This window comes from Anopheles aquasalis, chromosome 2 (assembly GCF_943734665.1).
Source record: "Anopheles aquasalis chromosome 2, idAnoAquaMG_Q_19, whole genome shotgun sequence".
Taxonomy (NCBI): Eukaryota; Metazoa; Arthropoda; class Insecta; order Diptera; family Culicidae; genus Anopheles; species Anopheles aquasalis.
In genome coordinates, this window is record NC_064877.1 from 49584067 (window position 1) to 49596003 (window position 11937).

The following is an 11937-nucleotide window of genomic DNA, read 5'->3' on the forward strand; positions in this document are numbered from 1 at the left end:
ACTGTTTTCTAGGTAAAATTCAAAACAGTGTAAAATCTTGGAAAATCAATTTCCTATCATTAATGTTTATCCCGCATTTGCAGAGGCTTTCAAGAAAACGGGCTTAAGTGATAATGAACTACAATCGCAGCTTTGTGCAGCCGTTAAACACAGTCGCAATCGAATGCGGCAACGTATGTTCCGAGCAAGAAAGCACCGTGAAAAGCAGTTCGTCTACCTTAAGGAGAACAAGTAGTCGGCTCTTCAATTCTTCATTACTATTCAGAACTTGTCCGTTTCCAACATCAAATTTGTGTGAACACAGATTTGTCGCTGTACTATATGTATCTGGTCTGTCATTTAACATAATTTAGCGAAGGTTTAATAGTGACATACTCTGCTTCTTTAGTAGCTAGCATAAGATATAATAAATATAATGATGGTTGTTTTACCATCTGTTACTTGGGTGTGCATGCAAAGAGAAGTGCCGATCTACTTGTGGGCTCATTATTAGTTGCTGAAAATATATTTGATTTTGAAATTTATTGGCATCTTAATATGATTAATAATAAAATAGTATTTTTACTTTAATATGGAAAACAGGAGCTGCTTGGACATGTGTTATGTAAATCACTTATGTTATGTAGCAAACATTACATATTAGCACTGTATATAACCAAGCTTCCTCAGCGAACGTGTTAATACGTCTTTTCGATTCGAGGATTTCAGGATCCTTATAGAGGCATAAAAGTATTTACAATTCGTGAAAAACAAATCCGCTACAGACAGTTTTATTACCATTATCTCATGCATAATCATCTTTTTTCGACAGAATCTTTTGAGCAGAATGATGGTCCAATATCAATGCGGTAACTGCATCAAATTAGTAACGCTCCTGTGAATAAAGCAATAAATAGTACTCTATTGCATTGTTCCGCCATTGTAATCGAGGTAAATTTATTGACAGGATAACGATCAACATTGAGATGATTTTTTAACGAAAGCTAATAATTGTTTTTTTAATCACATTAAATGAAATAAATACACATATTGAAAACTAAGCGGTTGATACTTCCAGTCCATCATTCCGAAAGTTAACCATTATAACCATTATTTATACCTCCTTTTGATGTAGCCACCGATGGGAATTATCTCCTTAGCTGATACACTTTTATTATATCTTTTAGATCCCTCGGAGATGGTGCAAGCGGTTCATGCGCTGAAGTCTCGTCTAAAACAGCTTTACAGTGGCTACAAGATTGCACAAAACCCGAACTTGATCGAAATCTGCAAAATCCAGGATAGCCTACGATCGCTTAATTCTGAATTTCGGTTGTCACAAGGCATCGATCCCCATAAACCGATACAAATACACGGTTTTCCAATGCCATTACAATGTGAGGAAGACATTGACCGGTTGGAGCTGATGGTGAAGCGCAATCCAAAGATACGTCTGCAATATGTAAGCTTTTCGTTATGGGTCTAATTGTTGATATTTTACACTAATTCATTTATGTTGGTTTTTATTTTCAACATTATAGATCGAATTTTTGCGCTGTAAAAAAGACTTGACTGCATCCGTTAGCGAATGTTTCGGGAAATTCTTTACCGACGAGGCAGTCTATAATTTCAAATGGAATGCAAAACGCAGTGCGAAAACTCGTTGTAGAGCTATGCAGGATTATCAAATATTCACCGATTGCATGACTGGTACAGAAATGAATGTATAACTCCGGTGACAAGTAACTAAAATATATCTCTGGTATATTCTTTCAGAAGCGTGGCACGATCACGGTATTACGAGAGCTACTCTTGCTAGCGAGCTACAACTGATGCTTACTATAATTAATAGACGCCGGCACGGGTCGGACCACATTCGATCTAACTAATGCCATTTTTGTTATTTTATCGTTTTGAAATGTACTGGAAGGAATAGCAAATACATTCCCCAAAATATTAAAAATGTGTCATTAAAACAAAAATTAAGCGGGCGATTTCTTTTGTTTATTTTTAACGATAACACATCATAGGCGTCGTCGGGTCTATTTGTAGGACAGGGGCAATATTACAATCAATTTTTTGAGATTATAACAACACATGTAACGTGAATTTTCATTCATAGCTTATCAGTTGATCCCTATCGATATTGATGTCAACCAATCATCCGGTCTGCCAGACTTTCGCTTCCCTTTGTCGTGTCAGGAAGACATCGAACGATTGGAGTATATGGTTGGGACAAATCCCACTATCAGATCGCAATATGTAAGTAGAGCAGCATTCGGAGGAATACACATTCGAACAAAACCAGATAAAAATATATTTTTCTTCTCAGATAAAATTTTTGGCACAGATAAAGGAATCAAGTCAGGCGATATCGGAATGTTTCATGCACGTGTTCAGTCACCTATCATTATACAATTATTGTTTGTTAAAAGAAGAAGACGCAAAAATTAGCAAACGCCAGATGACTAACTACCAGATTTTTACAGATTGTATGATAGGTAAAGAAGGCATAAAGAGTCAACATTAGCAGTAATTTTAGTCATTGACTTGCTCATTCATACTCTATCTTTCAGAAGCCTGGAACTCACACGGTGTCACGGAAGAAGTACTTAATAGGGAACTACAACTAGCTCTCTCTATAGCCTCGAACTATCGTCAGCAGAACAATTACATGCGACGTAAACGTTCTCAGTTCATTCAAAAGTTGTTACATTTAGAAAAACTGAAATCGATGAAATGAATAAATAACAAACAATCGATCATCATGTACCACTTCCACTAAAATTGATCATTAAAATATAGAATTTTTCATTTTTTTTTACTTCCCGTAGGTGTAATCATAATGATTGATATTTTGTTTTTTTATATAGGTTCCTCGAGATCGGCAAGAGATCCCATAAAATGGAAAGAGGCACTGATGAAATTGGACCAGAAACTAAACCAAGCAACAAAACTATCTAAATCAGCCACGCAGTCGTCAAAGGTCACCAGGGTGGCAGGGTTCAAGTTCCCCTTGCAAACCGAACAAGACGTAGAACGGTTAGAACATGCAGTTAAGACGAATCGTACTATCAAAAACCAATATGTAAGTGGTTGTTAGTGTGCTTAGCGAAAGAAACACGAACAAACCTCATACGTTTGTTCCATTTCAGATACGATACCTTGCATCGGGCAAGCGAAAAAAGCAAACTGTTTTCGATTGCTTCAATTTATTTTTTGGCGACGCGTCGTTGTCCAATTTTAGGCGCGCTGGGACTAAACAATCGTTAAAGGATTATGCCATTTTCACTAGCTGTATGATTGGTAAGCAAATTGGCGCATGCCATTGTCTCATTATATACTAGATACTAGACCAGTAGGATTATACTGATAATAGGAGAGTCGGGAAGAATTATATTGAAAAATTTAACGTTTAAATTTTCTTATACATTTCAGTGGCATGGAGAAGCCATGGTCTGACGCTAAGTGTTCTGGAGGTCCAGCTAAAACAGCTGTTGGCAAATCAAGGCGCTTAAAGACCACCTCTAGGCTTTCTAAATGGTTCTTGGTTTTTATGTTTAAATCAAATACACTGCGTTCAAATGAAAGTTATGTTTTGGTGTATCTATTATTTTACTATAAATCTACTAATATTTATTTCACAAAGATAAAGTATAAAAATGGTTTCTTATTGAAAAACCATTGACTTTCCTTTTCTCTTTCTACGTTTCACCTAGGACCTAAAATTAAAACTGCTAAACCGCGGAATGTTAGTACCAAAGAAGCGTATTTCAAAAATCGAATCACCAAACAAATTCTACAAGGAACAACTGTTACTTCAGACTTGCTGAAAAAACTGGGATTCAGCTTTCCCCTAAATAGCGACGAAGAAGTCGAAAACTTGGAGACTATCATTTCGCTGAATCACAATGCCAGAATGGAATACGTAAGTCTATTCGATGGGTGACGATTTTTACAGCGATTAACTAGCGACACCGACACCTGCTTCTTTTCAGGAATCTTTACTACAATCTTCGTTGGAGCAACACCTTGCCAAACCATCCTTTGCTATTTTGGATCTTTTTACGGAACTTGCACTGGAAGATTTCAACTATTCCGGTTTGTGTAACTTCATCGGTCGTAACAAGAAAGCGATGAAAAATTATAAGATTTTCACGAGCTGCATCAACAGTAATGATAAATATCACTTCTTTGGACAGTACTGGCGGCTTATAGCTGTTTTGTGATATTTCTTCGCAGATGCGTGGAAGGAACACTATAATGAGGACGAAACTGTGCGGATCGTGCGGGGCGTAATCATTTTGATTGGAAACAGGAAGCGATTACGACGGCTCAAAAGCAAAAAGAAAAAAACTTCACATCAACCTGCAAATAAGGAGAAAATTACAAAAATATCTGTTAAAACTGTGAAAGCAAAACAGTAGTATCACACAATTCAGTGTGTCCGCGTGAAATCATGCACGTGAAACCAACCGATGTTGTTAAACCCTTTCTGGACCATATCTTCTTTTTTCATAATGAAATTTATCCATGAAATCCATGCCAATAAAATGTATTTTTTTGCATCATGCCACATGGCGTACTAGGATGATTTCATTGTGAAGATCTATTTTAATTAACCATTACTATGAGTAGTGTAATGATAAAACACAAATGATCCCTATTAACGTTCAAGACAGTTAAAGTGTGAGTCTAACGTATTTTCTTCATTGTTCAGAGCCGAAGCGCATTCGGATCTCTGAGCTGTATCAACGTGCCATAGAAAAAGCGCGAATTCAACCAGCCCATCAAACTCTGCTAAGTCATGGAATCGAATTTGCAATCGATAGCGAAGTGATGGTGGAGAAGCTAGAATCATAGGTCAATAGTCATAACGCTTTGCGCGAGGAATACGTAAGCATTGACCCTTTCTAACCGTAGTTGTTACGTTACGGTATTTAGGTGACTGAAGAAATAATACATTTCTTCTTTTTACCCCGTTTTCGTGAATCAATTGCGGATGGGATTGCGCAGGTAAAATTTCTGCAATCACTTAAGAAGGTCCCGACTTCAAATTCCAATGCCATGTTTTCAAAAGTTTTCGATGATCGTGCGATGTACAGCTATAATGTAACCGGTTGTGTCAATCGCGGACGGAAACGAAAGGCAATGCTGATTACCAAATATTTTCAGATTGCATGCTTGGTGAGCAATACCAATACACAGTTTGCAAGAATAATGATGATCATATTCTCTGGTGTGCTGACATTCTTTTTTTGTTTCATGGTTTTTGCAGATGCCTGGTCCAGGAATGGAATCAACAAAACAGTACTGTGCGAGAAGCTCCGGGCAACGATAGACAGGATTAATGGACGGAAAAGAAATCGGAAGTATTTCAACAAGATTCGTTTGCGACGACAGAATGCACTACCGCATATCAGCGCTGATTCGAAAATGTCGAGGATTTAATTGTTTTTTTTTGGTTCTCAATCATTTAAAACGGTCAAGTCATGTGATATGTTCACTTGATCACTGATAAAATAAACGACAATAAAAAGCATTGTACACAAAGTTGAGTTATGATGTTTTTAATCACCGTTTGGCTTTACTCTGAATTGCAAAATTCTCTGTGTTCGTGCCTGTTATCGAATGTTATAAGTTTGGTAATTTTTTTTTAACAATCGTCCCTTTCGCAGGGATCATTTTCAACATGATGGAACCGACAATAAAAATCGAAGAAGATAGTACGGCATTTGGTGAATTTCCTTTTGACCCCGAGGACCAAGTGATGGAGGACGACAGCGAACGCAAGTTGAAGAAGAGAGCATCTAGGAGAGAGGTTGCACATAAGCGAACGATGGATGTCGCTGAGCCCTTTCATCCTTCCATTGCCAGCAACACTCATCGGAAGCTACTGATGGAACCATTTCCCATAAGCACGGTGAACGAACTGAACGAATTCGATATGCTCCTGCTAGAGAGTCCATCCTTTACGGAAAAATGTGTAAGAGTTTACAATAACGCCCGTTCGATTCGTACTCCATTCTTAACTCTTCTATCTCTCATTATTCACAGGCACAAATGCTTCATTCTATTGTGCGGGAAGAAGGAAATTCGTTCGATAATGTCACGTGCCATATGCGACAACTCTTAGAACACGCCATTGACTATGTAGTGCTCTTGCGGTACAGTTGGCATGGATACATGCCTCGTTCACCAGTAGCACGGCGCTGTGGGGATCAGCACTCTTTCCGAGGACTGTTGGGAATCATCAGTTTACTGCATCGGACGAGGCAGCTACGTTTTGCTACTTGTAGCCGAGAGGAGATTAACGACGGGCTCGAAAGGTTCCTTAAACGTAAGCTACGGTGCCATGAGCTATTTCTTAGAAAGACAGCAAACAGTCAAACATGAACTCAATCAGCTTGGTGCCAAAAAAGGTGACAGCAACAGTAAGAGATCGAGATTTAAATATATAGTGAAAATTGGGTACCATACAATAGGAATCGCTTTTTTTGTCGGCCACTAAAGATTGTTTTTACCAATATATAAGGACGGCTCATATGCTTGGAGCAAAGAATTTGAATACAAACTCAATTATATTGTGGTCAATAGAATACTGTACAATACAAAATTGAATTGTCTTTGATCAAAACCATTCTAAATGTGTTTCCAATCATGCAAGTATTGTTTAACGTTGACTTCTGAACAGTTTCGTGTTTTATTACAGTGTCAAACTATTTTTTTCCATTTGTTTGAAGTTTGGTATTTAGAAAACTACGTAAAATTAATCCGCTTATGGTGCGATGAGATAAAAGATTTCTTTATCAACGTGGCCTTTCCACGAATGTATGTTCGCGTTTCGTTGATGGTGAACTGGGCAAGGTGTGGCTCTTTGGTCTTTGTGTCCAGTAACATTTTGTAACTTCATATCAAACATGTAATTATGAGGCCGTAATGTACTTTATTCCCTTTTAGCTTTCACATCCATCTTGGCGTATCTTAAACCACGTGGTTTCTTCCGTTTAAAAATAACTTGATCTTATAAGATGGTGGTTTAATAAGTGGTTGCTGTTGCAATAGTGTCTGGTTGGAATTGGCCACTTTGTTTTACAAAGTTATAAGGAGAAAACCCATATTCGCTGGGGTGCTTGGATGTTAATTCTACTTTCACTAATTAAGCGTCCCATATTGTCTAGTGGTTAGGATATCCGGCTCTCACCCGGAAGGCCCGGGTTCGATTCCCGGTATGGGAAAAGATCTTTTTTTGTGGTTTTTATTGTCTCATAATCATAATCCATTTTTGGTTTTCATTGAGTGGCTTTCAAACTGGATTTTAACTGACTAATTATATAATTCTCCGCTCCTCTTTATCCTTCTTTCCCCAAATAAATTTATTTGCTTTCCCGCATAAATTAGAATATATGTTCTAATCACCAATTACAGTAAAAATAATGTTTTTAGGCACTCAGAAACTCGCTTCAATTTTTCAATTTTATGAGTGGAAATGGTAAATTATTACTTTTATTGATCTCGTTTGCTAAAATCTTTTACCACACTGTGTATAGACAAAAAAATCTGCTCGATTCTCGCAGTTAGTAGGCTGCGCCACACGAAGCGTAAACGCTGTGTGCAAACGTTTGTGTTCGTTATTTGTTCTGTTTGTCCTTTGTATCGATAGTTTGAGTTGATTGTGAGTGTGTTTAATCCTTTTCTGTCGCAAAGGATTCTAATTTTGACGCGAAAATTCGCAAAATTTCGGTGCAATCTGCTATTGCAAATTCAATCCATCCACGTAAACATGTCCAAACGTAAACCCCAACCCAACTGGCTTTGAGTAAAATGTCAGCTCCGCTAGGAAAAAGAAGGCTGATTGATTGAAACACCCCGCAAATATTATTTTGTGAGAATTATCCTTAAGCTGCTACGGAAGAATCGCCGATCTGGTCGGCAGGAATTGAGTCTCGCTTTCCGTCAGTTTGTGCCTACGGTTGACACCCTCCGGTGTCCCCTCGAATTCGGTCGCCGTTCGTTGACTTTTCCGCGCTAGGCTTGCTGCGTGTGACACAATAGAATAATCAAATTAGCTCCTGCCTTTTTTTAGTGGCAAAACAGCTCAGCAGGGAATGGTTTAGTGCACACAACACATCGTAAGTGTGCAATAGATTGTGTTATCGAGCCCGGGCGTGCATTGGTGTGCAAGCTTTTGCAACAACGGCAAGGGCGAGAGCCGCAGGGAGTTCAGTGCATTATCAAGTCACCAGCGGCAGCGGCAGCAGCATCCGGGAGCAACGGAAGAGACGGGAAGCCAAGTGAGGCTGATAGCTGCAAGTGCGTGTGTCTGCAAGGGACGGCCAGAAGAAGTGAAACTTTACGTCCGTTTCGAACGGGTCCACTTTTCTCGTTGCTCCACTAATTTATCACCAAAGAGTGATAAGGGCGTTCTCTAAAACGGGAAAGCGCTCGGACTCGGATTTACTCGGCGCAGCATATCAGCGGCAGCGGCGGAAATTACCGCATCAGCGTGTGGTGACCAGAGGAAGGAGGACAATAATCGCCCCGTATCGTATAAAGTGGTAGCCCGTCATGATGGCTGAATCGGACAACACAGCGGATGCGACACGACGACTGAACGTGAAAAAACAGACGCTGGACGATGCGTACGCGATTCCGGCCAACTTCCTCGAAATAGACGTAGTCAATCCGATGACCACGATTGCGGCAGGGAAGAAACGCTACACCGACTACGAAGTCCGAATGAGGGTGAGTTAAGATCAGATCCCTGGCCCTCGGGCCGGGAGAGGGGCGGTAAACAACAAGCTACGACGACCAGATGACCAGCAAATGGATCGCCTTTGTACCCGCATCTTCATGGCGGGTGTGGTGCGGTATGAGCTAATGACAAAAGTCCTATGTGAGTTCACTTGGCGCGGAGACCGTTTGTCGCAGCTATTCTTCCTCTCGTCCCTGCTAATAGCCAACAGGGAAAGTGATCACTCGCTTTATTATTGCCGCCACCTTTTTTTTGTTACAAGCTCTGTTGGTAGACGCCCCGTGGCGTTATGAATCATTGATAACGGTTGCATGACGTACAAAGAGCCGTACAGGCAGGCACCACGCACAACGGTCCATCGCTAGCTCGGCTGCTAGGATTGAGGGTCGCTGTTTGTTATGAAGAAGGTCGGTCTAGTGATCGTTTCTGTTGTACTGGCAACGGCTTGTGCATCTGCGCTCAAACTGTACGCGGTACAATCCTTGAAACCACGTGTTGCATTCTCTTTCCTAAATCGAAACCTCCCCAAACATCGGGTCCCACCCGGTGAATCATCATGTAATACGACTGGTCATCTCTTACAATTTGATTATTACCACCTCCTGTTACCACACTGCATGCTACTGCAAGGGTGTAGTGTGATTTATACTGATCCAATTATGGCAAAAGATGTTATGTAGCCCGTTCGATCGATACCAGCTGCATACCACAGCCTGATGGGTCGAAGAGAATATTCTCTGAAAATTATTGTTAAAACTCAAGTTGTGTTACCTATGTACTCTTATAACTCAAGAAAGGCTCAACCGATTTAAACGAAATTTAGTATACCCTAGTTGTTTTTGGGACCGGCGAGTGGTAGAATCTGCACTCCCCTCGAGAATGAGGTGCTCCCATAGAAATCTCTGCTCTAGTATAACGTAAAGTAATTGAACTTACTAATGAGATTCTTGAGATTCTTATCATCGTGTTGAAATTGAAATTCAGAGAAAATAGTAAACTTAAAATATCATCTTCGCTATCATGCGAAGTAACACCCGCTGGATTAGCTAGTATATGTATATGAGATGTAACCAACCAGCGGCAAGCGTGTGATAATTTGCTCATCTGTTTGTGTATTCTGACCGATTACAGACAAACCTACCGGTGTTCAAAGTAAAAGAATCTAGCGTTCGTCGACGGTACAGTGATTTCGAGTGGCTCAGGAATGAACTGGAGCGCGACAGTAAGGTAAGAGCAACAGATTGCCAACGGGAAAATTTTCGATCTTGTGTCTATCGCACTTAGTAGTAGTAGTAGTAGTAGTAGTAGTAGTAGTAGTAGTAGTAGTACAAAGTGAAAGGCAGAGCTAGCGATCGCTTTCTATCTAAAAAAAAACCGTCGATCAGATTGATGGAAACCTCTGCGCCCGTTGTAGAACTTTTTGATATCAATATAGTATGATTTCGTTATAATTTATCTTGTGCTTGATTCTTCGCAGATTGTAGTGCCTCCACTGCCGGGTAAAGCCTGGAAGCGCCAAATGCCGTTCCGGGGTGATGACGGAATATTCGACGAGAACTTTATTGAGGAGCGACGAAAAGGTCTAGAGCAGTTCATCAACAAAATCGCTGGCCACCCGCTAGCACAAAACGAACGATGTTTGCACATGTTCCTGCAGGAGCCGGCTATCGACAAAAACTACGTACCCGGCAAGATACGCAATACCTAAACGACAAAGGCCGCCCGCTCGGACTGCGCAAGAAAGGAGACGGTACATGAGTTATGAAAAAAAAAAAATCAGGCAAAACACTAAAACCGGACCGACGACCTGGGTGTAACGGGAGTTCATGTTTGTGGCGCGAATGGGGACTGGAACTCGCTCAGCATGTATGCGTGTCTGTCTGGCAGACGTTGGTATCTCTATTCTAGGAATACGATGTGTACGTCAAACAAATTTTTTCCCCCGGCCCTACAATCACATACATTTCATTCTAATTTTCGATTAAGTGTTGTTATTTAAACTGATAAAGAAGCTGTTGATATGGATCTTCCTTCCTAGACTGGTAGAGGGACTGGTCTGGGATCGAAGGATCTGTTGTTGGCATGCATCAAAATGGATCCATGTGGTGTTGATTTTGGTGGTGACGACATAGGAAAATAGGTTTGTACCGAACACAGGACAGTGATAAAAGAGGATCATAAACGAAAAAAAAACATAAAATAGTTAGGAACGAATGTGAGTCCCCCGATGGCAAGCGGTAATATTTATAGTACACACCCAAGCATAATTTGTTTGCAGTCGACTGTCTAAAAGTACGGACAACAGCAGCATTATGTAGAAGGAAGATAAAAAAAAGGATAAACAAAAAAGGGATAAACATATGTTAGCAAAGGCAGCATCATCGTCGTATACGCCCCCATTTTCGATGGTTTGAAGCAAATGAATGCTTCGCTTTACATGAACATTGGAAAAAAATGTTCGATCACAAAAGCTCTTTGAAACATGCCACCCGACTAAGCGAATAGTGGTGGTTTTATCAACTGTATTAACGCGGTGCAACTTGGCTCGTTTGTTTCGGTGTTCCGATTGTACAGGCGCAGGACCGAAGGAAATGAACCACTCCCTAGGGAAGCGTCTCATCATCACTTCTTCCGTATTTGATTTGGTTTCGCTTTTCTCATGCCACAGGAACTAAACATAAAAGATACTGGCAATAAAGACCGTTGTAGCAATACTTTGAATAAGTATGTAACACAAGTGTGTTATTAAGAAAATGGCCGTAATAATGCTCACATGAAACCCTCTCAAACAATGCCCTCTTTGGACGCCATCAAATACACAACTACTGTCCGTTATTGCAGGAGACGAACTGAGAACGGAGAACGTACCATATTCATTTCCATTGCTTTTGTTTAAGATTCCGAGATCTGTGTGCAAACCCCGGGCGCAAAGTGTAGATAAAGACAGAAAACTTGCGTTGGGATCACTTTAGTAACAAAGAAGAAGACCTAATAATCAGCCACAAGAAAAAGAGAAGAAGAAACATCTTTGCAGCACGACGTATGGCGGCGTGGTGGCCTCTTCTTGATGGCCAGATCTAGTGAATACAGACGGCAAGAAGAGATAATAAACAATCAGATCGATACAGATTCCTCAGTGTAATTTTGTGTCTTTGACCTTTTGGAGGAGTGCTGCTGCTCGGCATTTCGGATGTGTTTAACCG

The 11937-nt window shown here is 40.3% G+C and overlaps 2 protein-coding genes and 1 non-coding gene across 3 annotated transcripts; all 3 read left to right on the forward strand.

Annotated features, from left to right (window-relative positions):
• The first annotated feature begins 251 nt into the window (after positions 1-251).
• On the forward strand, positions 252-2068 carry LOC126570807 (uncharacterized). Its single transcript, XM_050228830.1, has 4 exons — positions 252-930; positions 1167-1441; positions 1521-1689; positions 1756-2068. The coding sequence occupies exons 2-4, from the start codon at positions 1178-1180 to the stop codon at positions 1866-1868; spliced, it is 546 nt and encodes a 181-aa protein (XP_050084787.1). The 5' UTR covers positions 252-930; positions 1167-1177; the 3' UTR covers positions 1869-2068.
• A 5077-nt stretch (positions 2069-7145) lies between these two features.
• Positions 7146-7217, forward strand: Trnae-cuc (transfer RNA glutamic acid (anticodon CUC)). Its single transcript has one exon. It is a non-coding gene; the product is annotated as a tRNA-Glu (tRNA).
• Positions 7218-7447: 230 nt separating this feature from the next.
• On the forward strand, positions 7448-11863 carry LOC126573383 (sorting nexin-12). The gene is made up of 3 exons (XM_050233458.1): positions 7448-8724; positions 9866-9961; positions 10212-11863. Exons 1-3 carry the CDS (start codon positions 8548-8550, stop codon positions 10440-10442), a joined length of 504 nt encoding a protein of 167 aa, XP_050089415.1. The 5' UTR covers positions 7448-8547; the 3' UTR covers positions 10443-11863.
• The last annotated feature ends 74 nt before the right edge of the window (positions 11864-11937 follow it).

Bases quoted from the DNA above. Each gene is read 5' to 3' on its own strand.
- LOC126573383 (XM_050233458.1), top strand. From the start codon at position 8,548: ATGATGGCTGAATCGGACAACACAGCGGATGCGACACGACGACTGAAC. The intron at 8,725-9,865 runs GTGAGTTAAGAT...GACCGATTACAG, and splicing joins ACTACGAAGTCCGAATGAGG to ACAAACCTACCGGTGTTCAA. The intron at 9,962-10,211 runs GTAAGAGCAACA...GATTCTTCGCAG, and splicing joins AACTGGAGCGCGACAGTAAG to ATTGTAGTGCCTCCACTGCC.
- LOC126570807 (XM_050228830.1), top strand. From the start codon at position 1,178: ATGGTGCAAGCGGTTCATGCGCTGAAGTCTCGTCTAAAACAGCTTTAC. The intron at 1,442-1,520 runs GTAAGCTTTTCG...TCAACATTATAG, and splicing joins CAAAGATACGTCTGCAATAT to ATCGAATTTTTGCGCTGTAA. The intron at 1,690-1,755 runs GTACAGAAATGA...ATATTCTTTCAG, and splicing joins ATTCACCGATTGCATGACTG to AAGCGTGGCACGATCACGGT.